This window comes from Brachyistius frenatus, unplaced genomic scaffold (assembly GCF_029030835.1).
Source record: "Brachyistius frenatus isolate BFR_SWC_R1_liver_20210118 unplaced genomic scaffold, ASM2903083v1 Contig_537, whole genome shotgun sequence".
Classification (NCBI taxonomy): domain Eukaryota; kingdom Metazoa; phylum Chordata; class Actinopteri; family Embiotocidae; genus Brachyistius; species Brachyistius frenatus.
In genome coordinates this window covers 68,576-80,819 of record NW_027211136.1, presented here as the reverse complement: position 1 = coordinate 80,819, position 12,244 = coordinate 68,576, and the positions used below count along the sequence as shown (strand labels likewise).

The 12,244-nt window shown below is 40.1% G+C and overlaps 2 protein-coding genes across 2 annotated transcripts; both read right to left on the bottom strand.

Moving 5' to 3' along the window:
• Positions 1 to 2,208: 2,208 nt before the first annotated feature.
• atp5pd (ATP synthase peripheral stalk subunit d) lies at positions 2,209 to 6,238 on the bottom strand. The gene is made up of 6 exons (XM_069688181.1): positions 6,170 to 6,238; positions 4,401 to 4,527; positions 3,743 to 3,839; positions 3,097 to 3,168; positions 2,770 to 2,832; positions 2,209 to 2,664 (listed from the first exon to the last, which is right to left on the bottom strand). The coding sequence occupies exons 2-6, from the start codon at positions 4,520 to 4,522 to the stop codon at positions 2,533 to 2,535; spliced, it is 486 nt and encodes a 161-aa protein (XP_069544282.1). The 5' UTR covers positions 4,523 to 4,527; positions 6,170 to 6,238; the 3' UTR covers positions 2,209 to 2,532.
• A 1,286-nt stretch (positions 6,239 to 7,524) lies between these two features.
• Positions 7,525 to 9,987, bottom strand: LOC138614637 (homeobox protein MSH-C-like). The gene is made up of 2 exons (XM_069688179.1): positions 9,400 to 9,987; positions 7,525 to 8,781 (listed from the first exon to the last, which is right to left on the bottom strand). The coding sequence occupies exons 1-2, from the start codon at positions 9,818 to 9,820 to the stop codon at positions 8,369 to 8,371; spliced, it is 834 nt and encodes a 277-aa protein (XP_069544280.1). The 5' UTR covers positions 9,821 to 9,987; the 3' UTR covers positions 7,525 to 8,368.
• Positions 9,988 to 12,244: the final 2,257 nt, after the last annotated feature.

The window sequence follows — 12,244 nt, the reverse complement described above, 5'->3', positions numbered from 1 at the left end:
CTGAAATAATGATGAAGGTGTAACCGAAAGCCGATAGGACTGGTTACAAGCCTGAATGTAATATTAAAGATGAAAGGTCATACATGTTTATATTGTACATATGTTTCTGAGTAACAACAGGAGGGAATGTTAGGAGAAAATTGTTCTGTTACTCACAAACTAACGTGAGAAGCAAACCCACAATCTCCAAGGCTGGAATAGTTAGTTCCGGCCTCCCCCACCTGCGCACAACAGACCGTTGTTTTGTATTCCTCCTTACAAACTGTTATCACTTTCCCATGAACAGGGACTGCCCCTGCTCAGCTATGTTGTACATAAGCTTCTGCTATAAATAAAGGAAGAAGGAACTGTTCAGCGCGACTCTGTCATAGCGACGTGTGTGCGCTGTGCAGGGTGCCCTTTGTACAAAGTAAGATTCTGTGTCTGACTTCTTTGTTGTTCTCTACACAGGTCGAGTGATAATCTGTAGGATTCTCCCGACAGGTTCTTAAGACTTTTTTTTGTAGTGTATGCGTTCTGGAGCTCAGGACTGCAAGTTATAAATTTCATGTTTTTCTTTTTGTTTTGCTCTTTAGTGCACCAGTACAAAATGGTTCTGCACTGCATCCGTATTAAATAAGATGCCAGCAGATAAACAAGTTATTGGTTGCATGTGCTGCGCCACACTAATTTGATGTCTTCGGCCCTCAAGCCAAACTATTACATTTCATTTTACACTCCCACCTTTATGGAAATGTGCCTTTAGGTTTGCACAAATAGGATGTTTCAATAAACTAACATGGGCATCAGCTCTAACACAAACGGCAGCAAAACAGATACCAAGGATGACCTCAGCTCGTATTTCCCTACAGCCAAAATAGTTTTTTTTGTGCATAATTTGCACTCACGGAAGGCGGTGGCTTACTGACGACTGGTGAATCCCTTTGGCAGGACTGTTTAGTTGTGTTGTAAACACACCAGGTTGGTGAGGAATCGTTTAGCACAACGCTTAACAGAGGAGTTTTCTTTTCAGGACGCTCATTTATCGAGCCGGTTCACACCAGTGGAGCGTGTTTTGTCGCAGTTAGTGTACCATGAGCAAGCTGATGAAACCTGGACAGTAGATAATAGTGGCTAAACAGGTGACATGTTAAGCAGGCCTCCTTGTTTACACACACACACAGACACACACACACACACACACACACACGAGCAGAAAATGAGCTATTTTAACCCTGGAGAAACATTTAGCGATGATATTATTCCTACTAGTACATTAGTTAAATTCAAGAAGCTAAAACCAGCTAAATGAAACCTATCTCCCTCCTTCGGGGCACCTGACTGACTTTCTCATCTACAACGTTATTTCTGATGGCTAACGGTGTCACAGCTTGATGTTAGCTCGCTGTCGATGCTACTGCTGTACTGTTTATCATAACGGCAGTTTCTAATCACCATAAATGCTTATAATGAAAGTGATTTCACGTCATTTGTTTTTTGTTGTTGTTGTTGTTGTTGTTGTTTTCCCCTATTTGACCTCCAACAACCGGCCAGAGCTCTAACGTTACCGTTATTGACACACTTGAGCGAGTAGCTCCTGTTTTCACCACTCCTATCTGCCCAACAGTGAAGTGAAACTCTCCTGAATTACTCGACCGGGTACGAAAACACATACTAAAGTCACGTCATTTCATTTCTAGATAAATGACTGGAAAAAAAAAGAAAAAAAAAAGGAGGTTTTACCTGAGCTGGTGAACTCCCGTCAATCGTCACTGCCCGTCAAGGAAAACAACGGAAATCATCTTTCTTGAAGCTCCTCCTTGTTTTACTTCCGTCAGAATTCTGACCAATCAACGGCCTAGATGCTGTAAGACCGGACCAATGGGAATGCAACACTGGAGTTAATGCACGATTTCCCGCCTACTTTTATGTAAATAAATAGTCGGTGTCCAATGACCATTGAAGGAAACAACCAGCCAACCCGTGATTGGACATTAGGAACGATTGACATAAAGTTAACCTGTAATATGACTTCAACACAGGACACTGCATTACCCAATATACGACAATGTACTAGTATGTTATTTACGCGTCGTCATTCATTTTCACAAGTAATGTGATTATGCCAGTTGTATTAATTACCAATGCTGTGTTCTCTATCCCAAAACTGAGAATGTGGAAATGTTCTTTGCGTCACCACACAATTGATTTAATGCTCCCAGAAGCACATTAGCCTCAGTTCACTTTTATTGAACCAAACAGTGGTTACAATTATCATTCCAGAAGAAAAGCAGATTCACAATAACATTTTAAAGTATGTCAGAAAGTAAGAAATCAGTTATTTTTACCTGAAAGTGCATTTTACTTCAAGTTAAACTGATGCAACAATGCCCCCTCGTGGACACTGCCTGCATCTTCACAGCTACTATTTACTGTATTCACCACCATATTTCGAAACAGCTTTTTTCACACATTTATGAAATCATGAAGTCACCAAATTGTTCTTTTTAAAATACATAATCTTTATTGTGAGGTGAGTGTCTAGTAATCGGACTACAGATCCGCAATGGGCTTGTGGGGCCAGTACGGATACTTGACCTTGTCCAAGGTGGTCTCGGGGAAGGTGTTGTTGAGGTCTTCGATGGTCATCTGATCGAAGGGGATCATGTTCTTAAATTTATCCAGCTGAGGACACACAAAGCCGAAAAGAAAGAGAAACATCAGGATTTTAATAAGTTCTTCTCAGGTGTTCATGAAGGATTTTGGCTACTAATCCAATTAATGTCTCACTTCTTGTTCATACTGAACGATGCGGGCCTTTGATTCTTCAATGTAGACTGAAGCACTTTTGTTCTGTTGGAGAAAAATAATACATCAAAAAAAGCTAAACAAATACGTTTGCACATCTTATCAGTACAGTTCTTAATTCCAGATGTTCAATCTGTCTCTCTTTGTCTTTGTTTGCAGAATATTGAGACCTTTGGACAATGTGTGCCCATTTCTTACAATCATTAGAAAAATACACGTAGTTCCAATTTTCATGTCAAAATACAATAAATGTTCATACCTTGCAAGTTCCAGCTAAACGTTTTGCAACGAGATTAGTGTAACACTTACAGCCTCGGCCTCCTGTGCAGTGATGGCGCTCGTCTGCGTATCAACAGGCTCAGGGATCTTCAGGGCTTTGAACTGTGTGTAGGAGGAACATTAAGGTGTCAACACATTATTTCCCAAATAATGTGGCTTTACTTTTGGAGCGCTGTCATGGTGTCCATCTTTATGTACAGTCTACGGTTCAGGGATAAAAGAATTTCACAATTTCTAAAAGTGACAAGCTGAGTTATGTCTGTTAGATCTGTTGAAATATATTTAGAATATATAATACTGACGATACTCTTTACATTTAATTCACCAAATATTTGGATTCAACAATGTTTTTACATTATTTGGAAAAGTCTCAGAGCTCCACGGCAGACTATAAAAATATGTTCCAAACAATTCATGAAGTGGCGAACAGATAACTTATTGGTTAGGAAGGTTTAATTCCCAGTCGGCAGGACCTTTACTTAACTTACATGTCATTACCGTACTCTCTGTCCCCTCATTTCCTGTTTTTCCTGATTTAAGGCAAAACTGCCAAAAAAAAAAAAAAAAAGTATCTATACAGAAAGCAAAAGTTGCTATGTAATGTTAAAAGTGGAGTTCTCACACATGCCTCGCCGTGTGCGTGCATGATGCTCATTAAATGTCGAGAGAAGCTCACCTTCTTCTCGAACTCATCCACCATCCCGGCTTTGGCCACTGCGCTCCTGTAGTGACTCCAGTCGATGGCGGCAGGAACTTCTGGGAGGGAGCGGAGTCTGGTGTTGAGGCAGAAAATCACGTTTAAGAGACAATCGTGACGGTACAGTGGGCACATTAACAAACGGTCCAATTAATACAACAACAGTTTACTGATGAGACGCATGATGATTTTGTAGAAAATAAACTGACCGCTGCGCTGTTTTACCAGCAACCGTCTGCAGGTTTGACACACAATGTGTATATGCAACTCTGATGGCTGAGAGCGTGATCAATCTGTTCTCTAAAAAATGTTCAGTCAATAATTGAATGCTTATAGGCGTGATATATACATATACAAAAAAAAACCATTTAAATACAAGGACTTGCATACTGTAAATAACGAGATCCTACAGTAAAGAATTTCATTTACACATCCGATTTTTCCCTTACGGCATCTTAAAAAGCCTCTCAGCCAGGAGAGCGGTGGACGTTTCTGCCTTCCTCTCATATCTTCTGATAAACTATCACTACTGCTTTACTCCACCTGCAGCGTTCTCTCACAGAACCAAAGCAGAGAAATCAATTCTCACAGTAAAATACCAATGCTATCAATTAATTGCAGTTGGAGTGTAACGTACTTCGCACCGATGGCATCACTGCGGGTCTTCAGTGCGTTGAACATTCCCCGCTGGTTGGGAGGAACCCGCTCGGCAAAAGCCACCCAGTCAATGGCCTTCAGGGCAACACGACGGCCAGCCATCTCGACTGAAATCAGAGGGACGTCTTATTTAGTTCAAACAAACCCTCTGGAGAAACATTAAAACCAGCCAGGCGGCAAATATCAGCTTTTGCACAAATATTGCTTGGTTTCAACAAATCCCCTCTTGAAGTCCCCCTACACTCAAAAGATGGGTTATAATGAATAAACTGCCACCGTTGTACTATGATACATATCATTTCACCAGATATGTGCCAATGCACAGTGCTAATATGCAGTAATGTAAAATAAAAATTTTATATATATACACACTCACTGATTCTGGATTTTTCAGGGAAGAAGCAAACTTGTATATCATTTTATGAATTTCTTACCAGGTGAATTTAACTCCATATTAGACCAAAAATGTTCATGACATAAAGTGTAGGGCTGAAACTGCAGAAAATATTCACAAGACTTTTAGAGTGACTAAAAATGATGAATAAATTATAAATAAAACCAAATAGTTAATGAATGGTTTTTATATATTTTCAAACATCTTTAATGATGGTTAAAATAATGAATGTATCTTAAATTGTCTATTTAAAACGAAATGATAAACTCACGGTTCAGTTGCCTTCACAATTGTTTCTGTTGTCAAACTGTTCTGACCAAGGTAAAGACAGAACTAACGTCAAGGTTTCAGAGAGCTGTTTGTTTAACTGGATGCCAGATGCTGTCGAATTATTGTATTCAGCCTCCATTAAGCTTTAGCTTTGAGTAATTGATGCTGTAAAATACAATCTGACCCTATCAAGTTTTTACCCGAGGTTTAGCAGAAACCTGGAGGTATACTGACGAGTCTACCTTAAAGAATTTACTAAAACCTCAGCAGAAAAGGAGATTTAATCTCTCGTGTGTTACGGTAATATTAGACTGTGTGAAGTAAAATTCTAGAAAAAGTGCACAAGACGTACAACTGCCTTTTTCTGCTACTTCATATAATAAATTGAATCCTAGAGAACGACCCAAATCAGGTCTACTTTTTTTTTTTTTTAAATGTATGCATTTGATCGAGTTTCTTTTCTGTATTTTTGGGTGCTCCTTTGTGTGTTTTCATGAGGAACACCGCAGCAGAGGAAGCACTTTGAGCTGCATTTCTTGGACGAAAGGTGCTGTCCAAATAAACTTTATTATTACTATTATTATCTAGTCAGATTATACGTAACCAGTGTTTCAAAAGGTTATGTGCACGAGTGGCCGGTGACAATTGTGATATACATGCAAAATACCTTCACATTCAGCCGACAGTGATTCAATACAGTACAAAGTGAAAAATATTCAGTGCGCCGAGTTGAGTTTTAATGTTTGACTCCAGGAATGATCGGCATGTTACATCATTCGTTAAAAAAAAGGTTAAAAGAACCAGTTTGGACCTAAAACCTATAAAAGACAGCGTCCTTGACGTTTTGTTCAATTGCAGCTCCCTGCAAAGCTCGCGGACATCGGCTAGCTCTGTTAGCTCGCTAGCCAAGGTCAGACACTTTCCTCTCGGACGTCGTGATTCACACGAAAACACCGCGTGAACGGTGAGTCGACTTTAACATTGGGTGCACAAAAATACACGCGTCGTTAGAACAAATCACTATTCAAGCAGGTTTTCATTAGACGGTCTCTTGGTTATTAGCCCGCTCTGCTAGCGTTACTCACCTCCTCGCTTCAAGTGACGTCTGTGACAGGTCGGAGCGGCGGAAGTGCCGTTTTCTTCATGAGGAACAGGAGCAGCAGAGCGCCGCCGCCACCGCCGCCGCCGCCGCCACCGCACCCTGCTGGACAGACTGAGTACCTGCAGTGAGTTAAACTGCTTTCCTTTAATGTTCGTCGACAGCTCTGCAATTATGTTGTTTTACTATGCACAAATCTGCAACTGGGTGCTTTACAGCTAAATAAATGATAATAAACCCTAAATCTCACTCACTATATGTAACGTTTCTGGGATTTTATTTAGGAAGGAGGTTCTGGCTTACTTCAATAACAAGAACGAAAGGAAATTTGAAGGAAAATAGAAACATTTGAAGTTTTTTTTTAATCAATTGTCAAATGTTTGGTTAAAGGCAGAATATTTACCCTAAAATAAAGGATTAAAGTGTAGTATAGGGTATACCGATGAGATACAAGTATGTGATACCAGGCAATAGTTTAAGACATTAAAGTGCATCATTTTCAAAATCAGCAGCTCCAACAGAAAGGTACATTTTCAGAGATTAGTTAATTTGTGGTGATTTCACTAAGTGATCATACTGGTGTTGGTATTGTATGTCACACACAGGTTAAAAAAAAACAACAACACTGGCATCTCTTGAGGTGTGCAACAAGTACACAAGTGAATCATATCAATAATCAATCTGAAATTAAATAATATATTTTATTGTGAATTGTTTCATGTCACGGGTTCATTTTGCTTATTTGTGCATCTTTTTTAGTACAACACATACTTGCTTGATTTTAAACATCTGTCAAAAGACAAAACATGTTGGGTAAATATATCTTTTATGTACTTTTTCCATTTAAAAGTAAATTAAATAAGTGTTGTTCAAAAGAAGACGTGCGGAATGTGTTAAGCTTAAACACATTTGCAGTGTAAATGATGTTATCTTGTTAGACTTAAACTTAACATTTTCCTTCAAAGTGTTAAATCAAGTATACACTAATTTAGGTGAAGTAAAACTCGTGGCACTGCAATTGAAAACAGAAAATCGCACAATTATTTGGCAATTTTCAAATTAGATAACAACATTAGGAGAATGTAGGTCAGGCGAGTGGGTTTTTGGTAACAGTGGTTGATGTTTTGCATGCTTAATTTACATTTAAAAACGACATAAATAAACAAAATACAATACTCTAATATGGTTTGACTGTGTAACCTTATATTTTTTGGCTTTACACTGTACATAAACCTGCTGCAAAATTTCAGACTTCTGTTCATTAGGCCTAATTTGAAGAGACTATCTTCAACATACAAAATAAATTTAAAAAAAAAAAAAAGAAGTTAAACAATGAGTCACTTTCATGTCTTGTATAATGTTTATTTACTAAAAATCAGTTTTTACAAGTAACTGAACATTCAGATAAACCGACGTATGTACACAGTACAGATACAAAGATATTCAATAAATACCACTTTTCCTGCTTTTCAAGTGAATCTGCAGGACTTTGTGACCACTACAAAATTTATTTACATTTACAGCAAAATCCCTCGCAGAAAATCTAAAATCACTCCATGAAGGCCACAGAGAGTAACAACAACAACAAAAATAATAGGCCTACATGTTTTTTTTCTAAAATATAATTTTGTCCTCTTTTTACAAAATATAGAAATTGTGACAGGAACTGCTGTAAGGAAATACAAACATTAACACAGCAGCTCCGGGAAACTGCAGTTTTACCCGAGGATGATAGAAAACAGTCAATGCTGAATGAGGAGAAATACTTCAAGTGATAATAAAGAGAGCTCACTGCATGGTCTATAAGGCACTGACACCGATTAAGTACTTTTCTGTTGCTTTTAAGCATTCCTCCTGCGCTTCAGTGGATTACTGCCTTCAGGTCCGGACGCAGTTTCTGCTGCGGAGCACGCCGCATGGGCTGGAATAAGACATTTAAGGCATGTCGTTTAAAAACCTGTAATTTACTTTTGGAGTTTTACCTAAGCCCGTGAATCCACAATCCACAGAGCTGGAAACAACGTGAGGAAAACAAGTGAGAGCACGCAGTCCGATTACGCACACATTTATGTATCAAAATTTGTCCCACGTTTTCCGGGATGTGCGCTATAAGACGCATCATCCTCATTCATAAGTGTATTGCAACCATCAGAAACACACACACTCACTTACACACATACACACACTAAGACAAATAGTACATCCCATAGGTGACGGGTCCACTGAACAGTCCTGGGACCGGCAGACTGGGTCTCGCGAAGGCGTTTGATGGGCCCCACGTTGGGGAACCCATGTGCGCTCCGAGGGGGAAAGGCAGCGCGAAGGCGGGCAGGATGGGCTTGGAGGCCAGTTTAAACTTTTCCAGCTCTGCTTCCTGCAGTCTCTTGGCTTTGGCCCTCCTGTTCTGAAACCAGATTTTCACCTGAGTCTCCGTCAAATTGAGAGAGTTGGAGAACTCGGCTCTCTCGGCGATGGAGAGGTACTGCTTCTGGCGAAACTTGCGCTCCAGCGCCAGAAGCTGGGAGGTAGTGAAAGGCGTGCGAGGTTTCCTGTTGTTTTTGTGTTTCCTTAAAGTACACGGAGGTGGACTTGAGCTCCCTGTTAAACAGAAATTGAAAAGAAAAATGGCTGAGGTTAGATTTAATTGAAGTTTATCTGATTCTGGCTCATCACAGCGGGCGAAGCGATGAGATGCAAAAACAAACATAATGCAAGTAAACACACATTAATAAATATACTTTAGCAATTATTTGGTTAGAAATCAAGGGTCTGTGTCAACTTGCATCTCACACATGGCCACACTTCGTCCTGTAAATATGGATGGGAATTTAACTCGCGCTGTCACCTTCAGATTATTAATATCAGCTTTTACTTTTAAAATGAATTACATATTTACAATTTTGGAGAAAAAAGCAATCTGGCACAAACGTATTGCACCAGCGAAGAAATTGTTTCATATGCTGCTATGGAACAACATTTCGATGTTATTTATTTGCTGTCAAGACGTAACCAAAGGCAAAATACGAGAAATACATTTACGCACAGTCTGTGCTATAAGATCATATTGATATTATTCTAAACACATGAAGGTAACTTAAATATATAATTCTATTATATATATAACGTGGTATTATTTACAGGCACAATTATTGACAGTAGAGATGATGAATAAATGTACTGCGTTCTTGTCTGATAACAGCAAAGGGATGGACTTACGTGGAGGTGTAGAAAAGGAGGAAGTCTGGAACCAAGTGCTCTGTTCTTTCTCACAAAACTGCGGACTGTCCTCGCTGGAACTACTGGAAACACCCTGCGAGCTCTCCGCGGAAACCTTCCTGTCCGCGTAAAAAGTCCTTGGAGAGAACTGCGCTCCCTGTCCGGCCACGGGCTTCGGCAGCACCAGCGCTAAATCAGAGGGAGAGTAAGAAGTCCGACAGGTGGTCTTCTTGGAAATCAACGACTCGACGCTAAACGGGAGGCTGCTCCGCTGGTGTTTGTATCCTTTCTCGGTTGTCATGTCTTTAGGCTGAAGCTCCTCGCCCTCCGTGTCCGTGTCCTCTTTTTGATGAAGCTGTTTGGCGTCTCGGGACGGCGACCCCTGCACAGGATTCATCATGATACAAGGGGATGGGGCCATGCACCTCTGGTGTGGCCCGTTCAGAGGAATTGTGTGGCTGAGGTGTACAGTGTCCAATGTGCGTCTTTTCGCTGTCAGCGGTGCCCAGTAGCTTTTACGCGCTGGACAGGGTCGTCTATAAAAGGACAGGGGCTGTTCTCCTGCCTGCCTCCGCCAATCAGATCCTCGAGTTGGCTCTGTGACGTCTCCGATTGCGGGTTTGATTGGCCCGCTGCCTTCCAAGAGAACATCAAGAGGCCTTTGAAAGGAAGGAGACGTTAATCATACAGACCCCATGCGGTGCATGGGGTATTGATGGCTCTCACAAAGTAGCTTAGACCAATTTTAGCGCAATTAACCAGTGGGGAGGACTCGCTTGACCATTTAAATCCATTAGCAGGGTACTTGCATCGATGCTATTACTCCCTTACTGTAAAGCTGGGCAGGAACTTCAGAGTCACATGTCAATATCAGAGTAGTTTAATACTTAAAAAAAAAAAAAAAGTTCAATAATGGCCAATTCACAGAATTAAATATAACACAGTGAATTACATTTAAAGAAAATAGCAGGCTATATAAGAGATCAAATTATGAGTGTAAAAATTTAAAAAAAAAAAAAGGGTAAATCCCACCGAAAAGAAACTCATCAGATAAGAAAACGTGCGGAGTCAGGATATAAATTGATTAGGTATGACTGTTGGTCACACAGCATTATAGCAATTTAAGGCCTGTCATGAGCTCTTCTCCTTCAACAATGGCTCCGGTTGAGAAGCAACAGGCGTTTTCTTTCTCCAGGTCATACTATTTAATAAGCCAGACAAGTTGTGTTTTGCGAGGCGCCAGGCTCGGCAGGATCAAAAAGGAAGATACCTCGGGGAGAAAAAGGCAACGGTTAACTCCACTTAACCAATTGTCCTCCAAATATTTCATAGTCCGCTGCGTGGAGCTGGGAGGAAGCAGCCGCTGAAAGTTAACTGTTTCACGTCGAGGGGGAAAATTTATGACTTCTAATTTAATTCATTAAAACAGCAGCAACAACAACGCCAGAAACTATTGTGGGCTCAGAACAACTGCAGGAAAAAAAAAATGCTTCCGGGTGAGTATAAAAAGTCTTTAATTAAGTTCATTGTAAATTTATCTGAAAGAATTGCGGATTATTTTTTCCACATGCGCCATTACTGTGCAGCATTTGCAGACTATGAGCTGCTGTCATGACAACAGGTAACTTATCTGACAATTACTGAATGTAAGTTAGTATTCAGATTCTTAAAGGGTCGACCACTTGGAAAAAAATTTAAATTAGTCTATTACAGGTAAAGGCCTGCATTTTATCAGCAAAATATACCTTAAGTGTCAAAAGTAAATGTACTTATTATGTAGGATGATCCAATTTAGTGTGATACATAATCATATCAACAGTTTTCACTGTAGTTGGTGGTGATTTAAAATACTTTACATGCTGTTGGACAGTTAGGGCTTTAATAAATCATATATCAGAGAGATTATTAGTCTTAGTCTGCAGAGCAAATGGTAAAATACATGTAGTCGAATACGTTATAAAAAATAGTATTTATCTGTGAGATGAGACGTTAAAGCACGTTAAAAATGGAAATAATCCAATAAAATGCCATAAAATTGCACTAATACATGAATAAATGTAGTTAGTAGCTTTCTACAACTGGCTATAGAGTCCATCTTCCTCGCGAGAAGCTCTGGGCTTCGCAACACCAGATGTAAACTCGCTCAAATTCAATGATGCTCATGGTCTAAATTCTTCTCTCTCAACATGTCTGAGCTGATATCACATTAAATGTGTCAGCGGCACACCGTGGCCTCCGACCCAACACACAGGCCCCACTGAGAGCTCCACAGTCATCAACACTATCAAATACACAAGAAGTGGATTAGAGAGAAGATGGACCCACACCGGTGGTCAGTCCAACAACGTAAGATCATCACTTCTTAACATAATTAGCCACCTTCATGATTAATCGCTTAAAGGGATGAAACAATGAATGATTAAAATATTAAGAATCGCCTTGTTCACAGGTAATTGGTAATTGTTTGTGCTTTACGCTGTGTCTCACATGACTCAGCTGAGACTGTCAGGCAACTGGAATTTGCTGCCTTTTCTCTTAAAAAAAACAACAGAGAACGAACAATTCTTTGATTGACAAACGTCTTATTGCGATCACTAATGGTTGGCCTCTTGAAAGCCCTCAGGTGCAAAGAACAATTTAGCCCTCATCAGGTAAGAGGCTGATGCTTCAGCTTGAGTAGATCCTGATGTTGAGTTTGCTCCTTCATTTCCTATCTGACAAAACTAGCTCTTTGTCTACTCACACACACATACACACCGCGGCCTCTCGTCACCCAGCTGGTTCGTGTTTAAGTCCCGGCGAACGTGTACCCCCTTTTCCCTCTATCTCATCTCCATACTGTTGT

Excerpts from the sequence above, each read along its gene's own strand:
- atp5pd (XM_069688181.1), bottom strand. The coding sequence starts at position 4,522 with ATGGCTGGCCGTCGTGTTGCCCTGAAGGCCATTGACTGGGTGGCTTTT. Across the intron at positions 3,169-3,742 it reads TGGATGAGTTCGAGAAGAAG|TTCAAAGCCCTGAAGATCCC; the intron begins GTGAGCTTCTCT and ends TCCTACACACAG. Across the intron at positions 2,665-2,769 it reads TCGTTCAGTATGAACAAGAA|CTGGATAAATTTAAGAACAT; the intron begins GTGAGACATTAA and ends GTGTGTCCTCAG.
- LOC138614637 (XM_069688179.1), bottom strand. The coding sequence starts at position 9,820 with ATGGCCCCATCCCCTTGTATCATGATGAATCCTGTGCAGGGGTCGCCG. Across the intron at positions 8,782-9,399 it reads CTCCTTTTCTACACCTCCAC|GGAGCTCAAGTCCACCTCCG; the intron begins GTAAGTCCATCC and ends TCTGTTTAACAG.